Source organism: Lonchura striata, chromosome 2, assembly GCF_050655825.1.
Source record: "Lonchura striata isolate lonStrDom1 chromosome 2, ASM5065582v1, whole genome shotgun sequence".
Classification (NCBI taxonomy): domain Eukaryota; kingdom Metazoa; phylum Chordata; class Aves; order Passeriformes; family Estrildidae; genus Lonchura; species Lonchura striata.
The window spans coordinates 119,581,506-119,597,199 of record NC_140704.1 but is presented as its reverse complement, the minus strand read 5'-3'; the positions used below and the strand labels follow the sequence as shown (position 1 = coordinate 119,597,199).

Below are 15,694 nucleotides of genomic sequence, written 5' to 3'. Positions count from 1 at the left end.
AAATAGAAAGTATTTAAGAGAAAAAATAGCATTATCTGAAATACTTATAGTGACTTTTATACATGTGACTAATGCAGATAGTGTCAACATTTGAATTATCAAAGATAACAAAAATTCCATTTCTTCATGCAAAATCCAGTTTTTGCATCACAGAGTCTGTAACAGTGGTCAGAGTGAATTAAACTAGCTTTTTTTAATAGTACTTTCCTAATTTTATGTTACAGGTCAATGGTGGTGAGAAGAGACCTGCTTCAGATATAGGAAAGAAACCTAAAACTCCCAAAAAGAAGAAGAAGAAGGACCCAAATGAGCCACAGAAGCCTGTTTCTGCCTATGCATTATTCTTTCGAGACACTCAAGCAGCCATCAAGGGCCAAAACCCCAATGCTACTTTTGGTGAAGTCTCTAAAATTGTAGCTTCAATGTGGGACGGCTTAGGAGAAGAACAAAAACAGGTACAATATGTGCTGTAGCTCAGGGACTTTTTTTCAGGAAAACATTATCAGGGTCATCTGAGCACTGTAGGCAACTTCTTTTGTTAGCCAGGATGAAACTTGAATATGGGCCATCTCAGGAATATGATTTAAAGAGTCTGAGATAAGGAGAGTATTGTTTCATTTTATCTATATGAAACAACTAAAAGAGTTTATCTTGTTTTGGGATATGGCACAAGTTTTAGGATTATATTTAGGAATGTTTTATGCTGAAATCTGTGGGCCTAGGATTTTATAATGTCATTGCCTGTATGTGAAACTGCACTGTAAGGGGACCTTGCTGCCAAAGCTTAGATTTGTGCAGTGGGAGCTGACATATATCTGAGCTCCCACTTGCAGATATTTTCCTTCACCATGATCCCATGACTCCAGGAGTGAAGCTGGGCTCACATTTGCTCCCAAACATCCTGGCTTTTATGAAAGAAGTTAGTGATGTGTTGACCCAAAGACACCTAGGGTGCATGCTGGCAAGGGGCATCCTATATGTGGGATGTGGAAATCACTTCCCAAGGTTATTCCCATCTTGCATGGAAGGCCTTGGTTCTGCAGCGAGGCCAGCAGAGCTGAACCAGAAACTTTGCAGAAATCCTTCCAAGTCATTCAAAGCTGTGTAAAAGTGGGCAACACTGGAAGATCACTACATTGAAGAGGTGACAGCTGGCAAATACCACAGATCCTCACAGTAGCATACCACTGCTCTTCTTGGTTGCATTTTTACTAGCTGCCAACAAAATGGATTGGATTGATAAAGGAATGAGAGCTTTAAGAAGGCAAAAGATATGGAAGGAAAGGATGTGCTGGGTGAGAGTTATGTTGGCTACAGGAGACACAGACTGGGGTTGATGTTAGCACAGAGAGTGGAAAAGTACTGGGAATGAACTGAATCTCCTTCATTCATACACTTTTATTACAAAATCACAGTTAAAAAACTAAGAATTAATGAAAACTTTTTAATGATTTATTGGTATGTAAAATTATTTGGGCTTGGGGTAAAAAAAAAAAAAAAAAGAAGGGTTACTTTGCTAATAACTGAATGGTTAGGTACATTTAGATCCTTGCTAAATATACCAGTGTAAAAATAATCAAGATTTGGCACTCACTGAATTACTGGGGGAAAAAAAAAAACAAACAACTATTGTTGTCTAGTATCCACCAATTAATTCCACCAGCATATGGAAGGTTTAGCTGGAGGAAAGGTAACTTTCTGAACACCGGCATGAGAAAAGTCGCTTTGACTGGCCATTAGCATTATTTTCTTGTGTTGTTGTGTCTTTCTTTTTTTAATATGCCCAGCAAAGACCAATGTAAAAGACTGTAAAATGCACATTTCCTTCAAGCTTGTCATGTGAGTACTACCTCCAAAATATTAAATCTCATCCGTAAAAATGTGTAAGAAAAGTGCATGAAACCCTAAATTTCCAACTCACCTTCAATTTCCTATTCATGGTTGAGAGCAAAATTTGAATAAGTCCTATGCTGTAAGAACAAAACAAAATTTATTTTCGCCGTCTCTGTTGTTATTGAGTTGAAACACAGATTAATGATACATTATGGAATCCACATGACACATGCATGTAAAAATGGCTGCAACTATGTTTTTTAAGCCAGTTCTTTAAAGAGTTTGGGTTAGCATATCTTCATTGCTTTTTGACTCATTTTGCCTATTCGTTACTATTTATTAAGCACATTTTTTTTAATTACATGCCCAAGCCCTTTCTAATCTAGCACTGTGTAAAAATAATAAAATATACTCCTCATTTTAAAAAATAAAGTTGTCAAACCTATTTTCTACAATAAATTTAAACAATTTTTTTTTCCATTAGGGATCTAATAGTACAAAGTAATGATTAGAAGACATCGTAACTGACTAGATAGTCTGTATTTTAAAGGCCTAATTTTTCAGATCAAGAGCATTAGTAACTGCTATGAAATCTATGTCTCTGGTAGGAAAATTGGACTCTAAAAATACAAATGATTAATGTAGCATTTGGTATTTGGAATTGAAAAAGCCTCAGAAATTCAAAAATAGTTAAATAAAGAAACAATAACATCATTAGAGGACAACTTTATTGATTAATTATACTTGCTGAAAAGGATTCAATTATCATAAAGCTTCTGGCTTATGTTTTGGAACCTAATGCTTATTCTGGAATTTAAACAGAAATATATTTCCAAATTATGTATCCTGAATTGGAACTTCTTTTCCTATTTAAATAGTAAATATAAATGAATCAGAAAGTAGAACATAATGCAGCTATTGAGAAAGAAGAATAGTCTCATGTTTTCATGCTAAAATGAAATCTTCTTTGTTCCTGTGATCTGAGCCATTTTTTTTCTGAAATGCATAGAATTCTTCTTGTTTATTCCTGAAGATTGACCACAGAATAAATAAAAGTATAGAAACTCAGTACAATAATGACCTAAGGGTAATATATGTATGCCCAAGACTTTGAAACAGAATTTTGATAACCTGGCATATTGAAACGCTTTGTGCTTTGTGTGTGTTATTTAAGAAAATAAGATTTGAATGACAAAAAAGGAAATGCTGTTACAAACTAGCTGATAGTGGGTGCCTTACTGAAGGTAGGAGAGGGTTATGCTTAAAATGGATTGCACTCTGATACTCTTACCATGAGAATAATGCAATTTATTAGACTAAAGCAGATAGATACCAGTGTACTTCTCTCTTATTTTATCATATGAAGATATTTGAATTTTTGAATCATATATTCCTATTAATTTCTATGCATAAAAAAGGCCATTTGCAAACAATGCTAGTGTGTGCCTGCATTCTGTTTGTCCAAATCTATCTACACAGAGTCTATAAGTTAAAGGGAGTTTAGTGGTCATGGTTGACTTTGTCATGGACTTCTTAAATTCTGGATAGAGTACAATAATTATACATGATCAGAAGCAGGCACTGTGCATTTTCCTTCATTTTTCACTGCAAATGCTTTCTAAAATTGTTCAGATTAATAAATCTGTGAACAGCAGGCATTAGGTATCTGTAGCAGTAGTATGCTGAGGTACATTCTCCTCAGTGCTGTAGCCATAGCACTAGGATATTTTCTTTTCAGTGACTTCCAGTGCCTCTCTTATGATCACAAACACTGTTTTCTCTTTAGTACTATATTTCTGTGCATCCCATTTCTATAGCTTATCTATGTACATCTTTGCATCTTTGATAAACAGCCCTTAGGAAAGAAGGATCAGCATGCTAAATGGCTGAGTCACTGGCTTTCAGACAGAACACTGGTTTAAACTGGGTAAAAAGGCTATTTAGGTCATTTTCTGTCCTTAGATGAAAAAGGAAAGTAATTTTAAATCAGTACCAGATGTGCATGTACTAAATGAACCTTAAGTTTCTAATTGGTGTCCTAGTAAAGCTGTAATAGATGTGGCAAATTACAAACAAAATGTTCTTGTTTACATTAGTATAACTTTAAAACTTCAGCCAAAGACCTTAATAAATGTTCTGTTATTCTATAAATGGAATTGAATGTCTATTCAACATTCAACAAAATTAATCTCTGGTGTTACTTCAGTGACTTAACTGGAATTCTAGTACGAATTAATTTGGCCTCCTATGAACAGCTCAGTGTGCATATTTGTGTGTGTGTATGTGTTCCTGTGTGTTTGCTTCAATGTTGCACTGGTCCTACAGCTGGGAGAAGGAGGGATTCACCTCGGGCACCCAAAACTAGCAATCAGAAGGAGCAGGTGAAGTGACTGAGTGCTGTGACAGATGCTTTCTTTCAGGCTGCATAATTCATAGACAGTAATATTAGCTGCAACAGTTCAGCTCAATAGCAACACCTCATTATTTTATCCCTCAGTATTTATTCCTATGGTTGACGCCTCATGAAATTACTGTTAATGTGTTTATATAAGGGCAGATCTGACACAAGTGAGAAGAATTTAATTTCCCACTCATTCTTTCCTGCTGCTGTGTCCTCTTCCCCTGGTAGAAGTGGCAAGTGTAAATAGTTAATTTGCTTCAATTATGAGCCTGTCCTGCTAAATTAGAAGCAGCAGGAATATGAAGAGCCAGAATTATACATATGAGGCAGCTGACAAATCCTCCAAGCTCACAAAATCAAATAATTTACTCCTCATTGGTGCTCAAAGACCCACTAGATAAAAGCTGCAGTTTATTCTTTAATATATGATGGAATTTGGATTGTACGTTACCAATACTTATGTAAAACTAAGTCCCTGTGCATTAGTGTCGATATTTTTGATGTTCTTACCATTTTTACTATAACCCCCAAGCTTTCAGGGGCTTTTATTTTGTCTTTAAAAGAACTCAGACTGATTTTGGCATGAAAAATAACAAAGCATGTTTTATAAGTTTCTCTTTTGACCACAGGGATGTTTTAGACATAGCAGCACATTATTCACTGTTGAGATGACCAGGTAGATCAGGAGGGGATTTACAAGTCATGCTGGCAAACACCTCATATTTCCACAGCTTCTGTCATGGTGTGACAAAATCAGATCACCACAAATCAGATCAAAGTGGATCCAAGATCAGTGTTTCAAGAAGTCTTGACTCTGCCTGTCCTTTGGGAACATGCAACCTACATCCTCCCTCCCAGGGTGTGATGGCATCTCATCCCTTGACATGACAGATGAGATCATCCACCCCATGGCTGGAAGAGCCATTGTGTCCCCATTGCATTGCTGTGTAGGTGGAGTACCCAGTGTCAGGATGTCAGACAGTGCAGGGGAATGGCTGCTGAAATAGCATCAGAAGATGTGCAGACCATGAGGTCAAAGTAGCTAGTAACATTTTTAAAACAAATTTTCAATTTCTTCCCTTATACATGCTGATGTACTCACACAGATATTTGTTTATCTATCTCTTATTCTCCCTTTAAAAACCCTTACTTGTTCCATGCTAATGAAGCAATCTCTAAGGAATAGCTAACACAATTGTAAGAGGATGAGAATGTACATCCAATTTAGTAGATACACAGCCACACAAGGTTTAGCTTTGTTTTATTTTTGTAAATGAGAATAGGAAGAGAAGGCACATCTGTGTGTATACACTGCCAAAGTGAATTATAAGCAAAATGGATTCTAGAATAGGCACAACAGACAGCAACCTTACATCTCTCCTCCCAGCTACTTGCACCCATGTGCTTTCACCAGTGTTGCATCTTAGGAATGTTTTGGAGATGCACTGTTTTTCTTTACAAATTCCTATATTGAAATTGCATCTCTACCCTTTGAAGGTTCTAGACTGGGGTGTCAAGATTTCAAAACAACTGATCCTCATCTTGGTGTATTCTCCTTCTCCCTTCCAATGAAAGCGTCTGGGCTTAATGAGCTGGAATACAAATGGGCCAATAATAGTCACATTCTATGCACAGATACAACTCATGTCTATTTACATATAAGTAAATTTATATCTTCAGGTTTTTCTATAGCCCTGGCTTCTACATGGCCACACCTTGAGCCCCTTAACTTCCATTGACTTCAGAGGGGAGAAGTATCAGGCCCTCTGTAACGTCACAGGGAGCATCAGATACCCCCTGCCCTGGGTGGATCTCTAACATCCATTTGCAGCACGCAACAAACTTGGCTCCTAGAGAAATATTGCACAAGGCTCTGAGTTATGAAATGTTGACTTTAACTCCACTTTCTTATTGTACTTGGAAGCAACTAGGCCAAAAGGACACTGGGTTTCAAATACTGTTTATGTATGTATCAACATGTACCCTTAATTCTCAACTTATTCTTCTTCACAGCTTTTAGCTTTTCTTTTTTGGCTTCAATAGGAGCATGACTTTTATATCATTTGCATACAAGTATGGATTTAGGCCCAATTATTATACCTCCATCCAGGCTCACATCCTATTTTTTTAAAAAAAGAATACCACCAGGTGGAAATAATCACCAGATGAATGTGTTTATAAATGTTTATCACGTGTTTAATGTCACTTGTTTTGTACTCAACTTTCATCCAGCGTGCTTCTGATAAAGTGTGCAGTCCTGGTCCTGTAAGCTGAAAGCATCAAAACTATAAGGTCAAATTTAGGCCTGGCACAAATAGCTGCAATTTCCAGTGTTCTCCAGGAGTCTTCATTGTTTGTGCTAGAGCTGAATTTGGCCTGTGATCTTTCCCCCACATGCCAGAAAGACGGAATTTTCTCCCCTAAGCCTCTAATACGTCATCAGCGTCTTTTCTGTGCTCTACAGTCAGACTACTGAGCCATATAGCTAGCCCTGGGCCTCTTTGTTACTGTACATCCTTAGATTGAAAATCAAATGGTAATATATTTCAATGTCCATTAAGCAATTCTGAGGATTTTTTTTCTGACTGCTGTGGGAATATCTTTCTCCATATTTTAGATGAGCGTGCACAGCTGTAGGTGCCTTTGCTGCAAAACCAGGAGATTAAAACTAGAGATATGTCTCCCACTTGGAAAAAAATACAAGTTTTCTCTATGAGCCAACGTATTTAGGGACAGGAATGACAATCTGAATGTGGAATTTAATTCTGGATTGGAGCCTACTGTATTTTATCAGATGACATTCCTGTAACTGTAGTCCGTGAAAAAGACACTCCCATGGGATATAACACTGTAGAGACCAAGAATACAGCATCAGTCATGTTGCTTTTTGATTTACTATTTTTGCATATACTGTTTTGTGGGGTTCCTAGAACACTTCCACCAAAACAAATGTGGGCACCTTTACATGATTTTAGAAAGACAAATATAACTTTTTTGCAAGTCTCAGCTCTAAGGATATATCCACAAGATGAACAGAAAATTTCCTTTTCTTCGTCATCCTCGTACCATCTATTTAGGCAAAGCCAGGGAAGTAGCATGGTTCTTTGTAATTTGCTTTGTCATCTAGGAGACACAGAGCTTTTGCAGACTTTCATAAAACACAAATTCTGAAAGTCTCTTTTTCTCCTAAAATTATGAGTCAGTTTAGTTCACTGTCTCCAAGTCTAGTATCATCTCTAGTATTAAAGGGAACTGAAGTCACAAGCAATAATTTTCCATTATCATCGGATAGTCAAAACTGAGGATATGGTTGCAGACATTTGAGTGCCTGTTTCAGCTCTTGTGATGACTAAGGAAAAGGAGATCTGTTCACCTCCGGCAATAAGGGTGCAAGCCACAAGTGACAGGGTAGTAATCCTGCTGTTTACTGTGTTCCTCCACAAGCAAGTTGGGAGGAAGTTCATTGTGAAAAAAAAGGCTAGCCAGAACAAACTCCTGGCTTAAGACATTACAGGTATATTTCAACTATATATATACATATATCAGTAATGAACTTCATATTATAGAACACATAGAAAAGCACAGGAGACATAAAACCTCTCTCAAAGGATTTATGATCCGAAAAGACAAGAACTAAACAGCAGTTAAAGATTATAAAATAAAACATGACCAGAATCCGGAAGAATAAAGCAAAAGTGCTTAAGTTCTACTGTGGTTTTAATTTTGTGAATCTAGTATCTGTGAGTGGTTGTCCTATAACTTGCCACCCCTGTATCTCCAAGTGGAATTTTTGTGCATTCAGTTTAGGGGTGTGTATCACTGTTAATAAGAGGAGTTCAGTCATTGTCCTTGCTGTAGGCTGCAGTACCTCTGGTGGCCCACATGCATGGTTAGCCCTGGAAACCTGAGCTAAAGGTTGCTGGTGCAATAACCTGGGGACTGGTAACAACCTATGAGAGCCCAGAGCATTCATTTTCCCTGGTGGCCTAATTCAAATTATATATGATAATATAGAATATAGAATATAGAATATAGAATATAGAATATAGAATATAGAATATATAAGGAAAATATTGCCAGCAAGTCCCATTTATAAATAAGTATATGCAGTCTTGGTGTTTTGGGGTTTCTATAATATGCTGAAGAGAAAAAGAATAAATTAAAGTGACCCACCCTACATATACAAAATTATGTCTTTTTCTGCCAACATTCTTTTTTTTTTCCACTGCTGGAACAATATAGAAAATAAAATCCTGCGTAAGGACACAAATATGTTGCTGAATCAGAATGGGCCTTTGCTGCCTGAGTGACAATCAGTTGACGTTCAATTATCATGTTAATTGAATTAAAGCAAAATGGAAATTACTTAATTCCATAACTATATGTTCCTGTCAAGTTACTTATTTAACAATTGTTACTTCCTTGACAGAGGTCAAGAAAATGACCTTATAGGAGATTTCTAAGATGCTATAAATAAAATTAAATATTCCCACTGTACAGTATAGATAAGGGAACAGAACCCTACTTTATGATACAGGAAAAATGTTAATTGTATTATTGCATATGATATGTTTGATAATTTGTCACTGTCTTAAGCATGAAGCTCAAAAGACCTTCAGCTGTTTTCTAGAGCACACTTGAATGATGACACAAGCCTTTTTCCTCCCAAAAAGCGCTGAAAGGATACAAGTCTTATACTTACAACAACACAAAACTATTTAAGCCTGAGGGCTAAAAAATTCTTACAGCTGCAGAAAAAAAAATTTAAAAGAGTTTGAGGGAAGCAGCTGACTTGTTCATACCTGCTTGAGGTACTGCTGCAAATGCTGAAGACACTCCCCGCTTGCCTTCCCTTCGTAAGCTCCCAGTGAAAGGCCAGTCCAGCACAGAGCCAGTGAATTGACACCACTGCCATGGCCACGTTCATTTGCCTTCAGAGAAAAATACTGATGGCCAGACCAGACCTTGTTGCTATTTATGTTACCAAGTGTTTACTCCCCAGACAGGCAGAATTTACCCTTATTTTTAGTCTAGGCCATGAGCAATCAATTTCCAAAAGCAGGATGAAGATCATCAGCCTACTTTCATGCTAAGCTAAGCAGTGGGCACCTTCAGAAGGACATAGTGACAGCTCAACCTCTTGTCCTCCTGCTTTTCCAGTGACAAAGTGGGTGAGCGATGACCTTCCAGACCAGACAGCCTGCAGGGGCGATTCTTGCCAATGCAAAAGTCAAAGCAGGCTGGGGTAATCTAAAACTTTTTCACCCAGTAAGGAATTTTGTACTATAATGACTTCCTGTTAAATTTTATTGTGCCAGGGAAGATGTGGTGCTCATGTGATTATTATTCACTCACCAAAAGATTCAAGTGAAGAGGGTAAGGCAGTGTGTACACTGAACATGGTAGATGCATAGGTAAGACATAATTAAATAACAGCGGTCTGATGATGTTTCTATGAAGTAGTGATGTTTTAGATGGAGATTTGCAGAATTGTTGTTAGCTTCATATTATTGAGTTAACCTTGTGCAATATGACTATTTGCGGGAAAAGTCAGGTCCCAGAGGACTCTTTCAATTATGCTGTGACTGTAGGAGCACAGCAGGAGTGTCTATTTTTTCATATTTGTGTAATGCAAAATAAAACCCAATGTGGAAGCAGTAGATACATGGTCTTTTGAAGAACATTGTTCTGTGTAAAATTTGTTGTACAGCTCTGTTTTTTAAGTTGGCTATCAGGGTGATGCTGAGGCATTGCAAATACAAAGTAGTATAACTTAGTCTTTGTTCTCTAGGTCAAGCTGAATTAATTTTAGCAGCTAGGAACAGACTGCTGACTAATTTCTTATTTGTTTTCAAAACAAATAGTAATTCCCCTAATAATCACAAATTATTATAACTTAAGAAGCAAATTGCTACTTTTTTTTTTTTTTTGCAGAACAATAGGAGATCAACAAACACTACATATTTATCTTAATCTGGAGAAATTACAAGGGTGCAAAGATACAGTTGCACAGCTAAAACCAATCTTTTTCCCTCTCTGTCTTTATATTTACAATTTTAGAAGCCTAAGACTTCTCTGTTTCCATTATGATCTTTTGCTTCCCTGGGAAGCAAAATCTTTAATCCTTTTAGGCAGGCTCTGAGTTTTGCCAGCCTGTATCTGAATTTTGTTCTGTGTCTGAAAGTAAAGCTTTAGTGAAACAAAAAATTGTTTCACGAGTACATTCTTTATAAAAATGGTTTTGTACTGGATCCTTCCATCCTGACATTACCACTCTCCCTTTGTTGTCTGCAACTGTATTGTCCTCTGTGTGTACACTCTGTGCTGCCAGGTTCTCTCCATTACAGTACTGCTGGTTTTACTGAAGCATTGGAAGATCAAAAGAGAACACTTTAAAGTTCAATAAAGTTTATCTTTTTAGGGAGGAGATGTTCATGTGTGCTTTCAGCTGTGGAATTCAGGAGAACACCCCAAAATTGTCCTCCTAAATAGCTTTGCCTCTCTTTTAGCTTTGAATCAATAGCACAGTTAACCAGGCAGTGAGGGAGGTGGAAGGTGGGCACATGAGGAAACTCCTCATGGAGGCTTTCCACATGTGCCCAGGTTGTGCATTTGGCTGGAGAAGTGGCCAACAGATACACAAAGCTGCAGTTTCATTTTGTGCCATATTATGAACCCCAAGTGTCTGTCCACATGTGGATTGACTTTTTGGCATGTGACTTAAAAATCATTAAATATAAAATCAATAAAAAACTAAATTTTCTTTCCCTTTATTTTTCTCTCTCACTTTTAAACCTTTAGATGTTTTCTAAATTTCTCCCTTCAACAAGAAAGATGAGGAGTCAGTCCTTCTTAGTTACATGAAGCCCAGATGCATGCATGACTCCTAAATCTACCCCTTCAGGAAAAAAAACAAACCATTAAGTAATGAGAAACTCATGACAATATTTGCAAACAGAAATGTTGAGCTGTTCCTAAATCTATCACTGACATGGCTAACAGCAAGTCATTAGCTAGGCTCCATGGGTCAGAACTTGGTTCTCCTCCTAATGGCTTTCAACCCTAAATATCTACACATTCTTTTGTAACATCATGTTATTGTAGTGCTATGAGGTCCTGCTTAACCCTGCAGATAGTCTTTGGTCTTCAAATTTGGGCAAAATCGAAATGATTCTCCAAGGTCTTTAATCTATTATGAGATTGTGCACATGGCACATTTAAAATAATTTGGTGAGTTGAGAGAAATGTACAGAAATAGATCCATGCTTCTGAGAAGTTAATTAGACCGATATGGGATCAAGACTGGAATAATGACTAACATTTATTATCCTTAGCAGCTCCATGAGCTTCTTTTACTGCCCCCAACAGTTCACCCAGGGAAGAGAGGAATTCTCTTAGCTAATCTGTGGTGCTGTCATCTTGTCCTCCATTTAGCTCAAATGTCTTTCTGCAAATTCTCATCTTCCCCAGAGGGTTTTAATTGGTCTCACAGGTGGAAGCCAGTGGAGAGGGTCACACCCACCTTCCCCTATCCCCAAAGGTCCCATTTGAAAGTACACCTCACACTTCACTTTGAGCAATTAAACCTGAGATGCTATGACGGATATTGTTTTTGCAGTACTGCTGGTTAGTTAAATGGTGTTTCACAGTTGGAATAATATTTTCTTTAAAATAGTTGATGTTTATTATTTCACTCTTTAAGCAATAGGAGGAGGAAAGGCTGTTTACTTAGAAAGACATAGACACACACCAGTGATATATAAAAACAGAACCAGATTAATTTACCAATGTGCCACTCTTTGTTTTTAGGTATACAAAAAGAAAACCGAAGCTGCCAAGAAGGAGTATCTGAAGCAGTTAGCTGCCTACAGAGCAAGCCTTGTATCCAAGGTAACACATGATGTATATACATACACACATATATATAGTGACATATTGCAACCATTTTCAGCTGAGCACTACAGTATTTAGTACAGATAGCCTTGTTTATTATCACCTTAAACTTGTGTTTAAGTTGTCAATGCTCAATAAACGCAGTCATCTGTCCACATAAAGGCATCCTTTCCCTCCTGGTCACCAAGAAAGCACTTCAGTTTGGGAGTAACATGCCAGTTCAACAGGGGAAAGAGGTAACAAACATGCCAGGCAACCACTGTGCTACCAATAAGGGAAAAAATATATATATATATCACACATGTGGGGTTTTATTAGTACTGCTTTTTACCTTGCAATCACAAAACAGAAATAGTCAAGCTCAGATGATATTGCAGATTTTCATATGAAAGGTGAATTTCCATTTTATGTCCAGCAAGCCATTGTAAGCACAGTGTAGCTCACCACTAAGGCAATGGTGGAACATTCTTTACTGAAACACAAAAAATATACAGCCAGTAGCAATTTTCTAAATAGATTTATTCAAACATTCTCAGTGCCAATAATTTTGCAGTAGACTCTTTAGAATTTGTAATAGACTTTTAAATATGCAGGAGAATGTGAAATTACTGTACTGTGTCAATGTGAAAAACCCATTGAGCAACTTCAGAATCATACCAGTTAGAACTACTTGTTTGGGGTCTATCAAAATAAATTTAGATCTATTTTGTTCTTACTTAAATAAATCATTTTTGGAGGTAAAGAGCACAGTATGAAGGACTGGCATATAGGACATGAGAAGAACTTGGTTAGTTTCAAAATATTTTTGGGGTCCTGCACACAATACTACTCTGCATACTATATTAATTTTTCAGGGGGTTTGCTATATGATTAGCCATGCAAGGACTTTTAATGCATGCTTCTGCATGATCTCTGTATTTGATCAGTGTTTGTTCTGAATTTAAAAGTCTGAAATATGGCTGCTACCTAATTAATTTTTGGGGGTTGTGTCCTATAAATTTCCATTTTTTAGCTGCTGTTATAAATACTCCTGCATTTAGTTAAAGTAATTTACAGTATACCTTTATTTTCTGTATTAGGACTATTTGGTTCCAGAAATAATCATTGCCTTCAGAAAGAGTACCATGTAAACACAAGCAGATCTTTTTGAAACAGCTGTCTTATTGGCAAAAGATAGGTCTAGAAAGCTCAAAATATTCCAAGTTTTAACCCAGCTTTTCTCTTGAGAAGATAACTTGGCTATCATTATTCAGCACATCATGGACTATTTATGTAACACTCTGTGTGGCTTAATTTTGAAATGTACAATAAAAAAATTGTTTTTTAAAACAATAAAAGAGTATATTACGGCATTTTCTGAAATTTGTTTTCTAGAAAAAATTTGGAAGACTCTTGATCAGTTCAGTGCATGAATCCATTAGTGCAAACATTCAAATTTGTTGTTACTCAGAAAAGCACTGAAGCATATTCTTAACTTTTAAGCAATTATTTAAATTCTACCCATAATGTAATGTTTTCCTCTAGTGTGGAAAGTATAAAAATATAAACCTAATGAAGCTGAGTACTGATTGCTTATTCCCATGAACACACTCAATGAATCTAACAGAGCTGGCATATAACTAAAGCAAGTCCATTTTGGAATAAGCATGTAAAATAACAATTTGTAATATACTATCAGTATATTCTACATTATCATTATTAAATATTTATATGGCACCAGAAGAGTTGTAGGTTTTTAGACAAGCCTGTAAGCATGAAAAAAATATATATAATACATAATTAAGATTACTTGGAGTCAATGTGGTCTTTTATGTCCATGTTGTTACATTACCATCCATAAAAACTATTTTTAGGTGGTATTATTAAGATTACAAGACCTCATTTTCAAAAGTATAGGCATGCCAAAAGTAACACATTTTTCCAAAAATTCTTTATTACCATATTAATGATTTGCTCACAAATATATTTTATACTTTGTACCTCACTCTATGGTACCTCACACTTATAATCAGGTGTTCACCCTGGATCCTCCTGAGTTATATTTACTGGATGTTGTTTAACCTTACTGTTTTATAGAATTTTCTGCACTGCTCTCCCAAACAGTGCTTTGTTGTAAAGAAATTCTCACTAATATTTAGAAGCAGAAGTTTATATTGTCCATATTTTCAACACAATTGTGAAATTAGGTTCTCAGTAATTTTGTGTATTCTCCTTGGAACATCTTTTTTCAAAGTATTTGAACAATATTAAGCCTTTCATGTTCATAGCAGAGATCCAGTGACTTTGGGGTGGCAGCTGTGAGATGCTCAATTATACTTCACATCCCATCAGGGTATGCTTTGGCTACCCAAATGTTATCCAATTATCAAACTTTCTTTCGTATCCCCTCCTAGAGGTCTGTGTCTGCAGGAAGAAGCAGGCACAAGGCTTCTGCTCAGGTCCCCTCTCTCCAGGGGGGGACAGAGTGCCTTACACCTCCCAGAGCAGCTGCTTTTCCTATTTCCTATCTATTTTATCTGATTCTGCTTCTTTTTTCATTAAGTATTACTAGTTTTTAAACTAGCGAGCACATGAGAGGCTGTGCATGTTTTTCTGCATTTATTTGCAAGTCTTCTCTTTTACGAAAAGCAAGGACTGGACATATGTCATGTTCTACCTCAGTGGTCCAGACTTGGAACTGAATTCATGGCACCAATCTTGGCCATTTGAGATTCCAGAATAGTCAAAGATTATAGTGAAAGAGGGTAGAACTCCAACTTCCAGGACACTTCCTAGCCTCTGCCTGACAGCAGAATAATGAAATTCAGACCCACTGGTGTTCATACCAAGATCTGGGGTGGAAGTGGAGCATCAGGTGGAGAGAGTGGCCTTCTCCATGACACTCAGCTCCTTGCCCCTTTACTTTTTTTCGCCCCTCCCATTATGCATTAATTCCCATTCATTTATATTTCCTGTATTTTCCCCTTTTTTATACTGGTTGGAATAAATGGGTGTATTGTTGAGTTTGTTCATGTGTGTAGGAATTGATAGACAAAGTAAAAACACATAACAAAGCATTATATCTTCTGCTATGCAGATTGCCACATTGCTTATAGTACTGACTAAGCCTTTGCATTGTAAACAAGTGTCTTTATATTTGCCCTTAGTTGCAACTTTTAGTACTATTCAGGTCCAGAAATGCAGTCTCTGGTATCTGGTAATTTGTACAGCATTACATAAAATGCTGTGAATTGCAATTTTACTTTTTTTCATAAAACAAGCACTTTTTCTAGCTTAACCAGCCTTTTTTTCTGGCTGACATTAGAGTTTTTGCTGCATCTTTCAAATATATATATATTTAATACAGATGTATATGAGTAAATGTTAAGTACTTCCATATATTACATAGGTTCCACTATGAATATTTATAAAACAATATATACATGTTATATATTCAACATGCATAACATATTTATGTGCACATAAGTGATACATATATCTGTGTTAATTATAACAGTACAACTGTATCTGTTTCAGTAGTACAAAAAACATTTCTTATCCCTTTATTCCTTTTGACTAGATGGATCT

General features: G+C 36.6%; 1 protein-coding gene across 6 annotated transcripts in view; it reads left to right on the top strand.

Annotated features, from left to right (window-relative positions):
* The window catches only part of TOX (thymocyte selection associated high mobility group box), a 218,119-nt gene that overhangs the window by 180,528 nt on the left and 21,897 nt on the right, over window positions 1-15,694 (top strand). For all 6 annotated transcript variants that reach the window (XM_085573843.1, XM_085573842.1, XM_021555662.3 and 3 more), the window contains 2 exons: window positions 225-455; window positions 12,044-12,124. In XM_085573843.1, coding sequence (XP_085429969.1) covers window positions 225-455; window positions 12,044-12,124 — 312 coding nt within the window. The remainder of the gene's footprint in view (window positions 1-224; window positions 456-12,043; window positions 12,125-15,694) is intronic.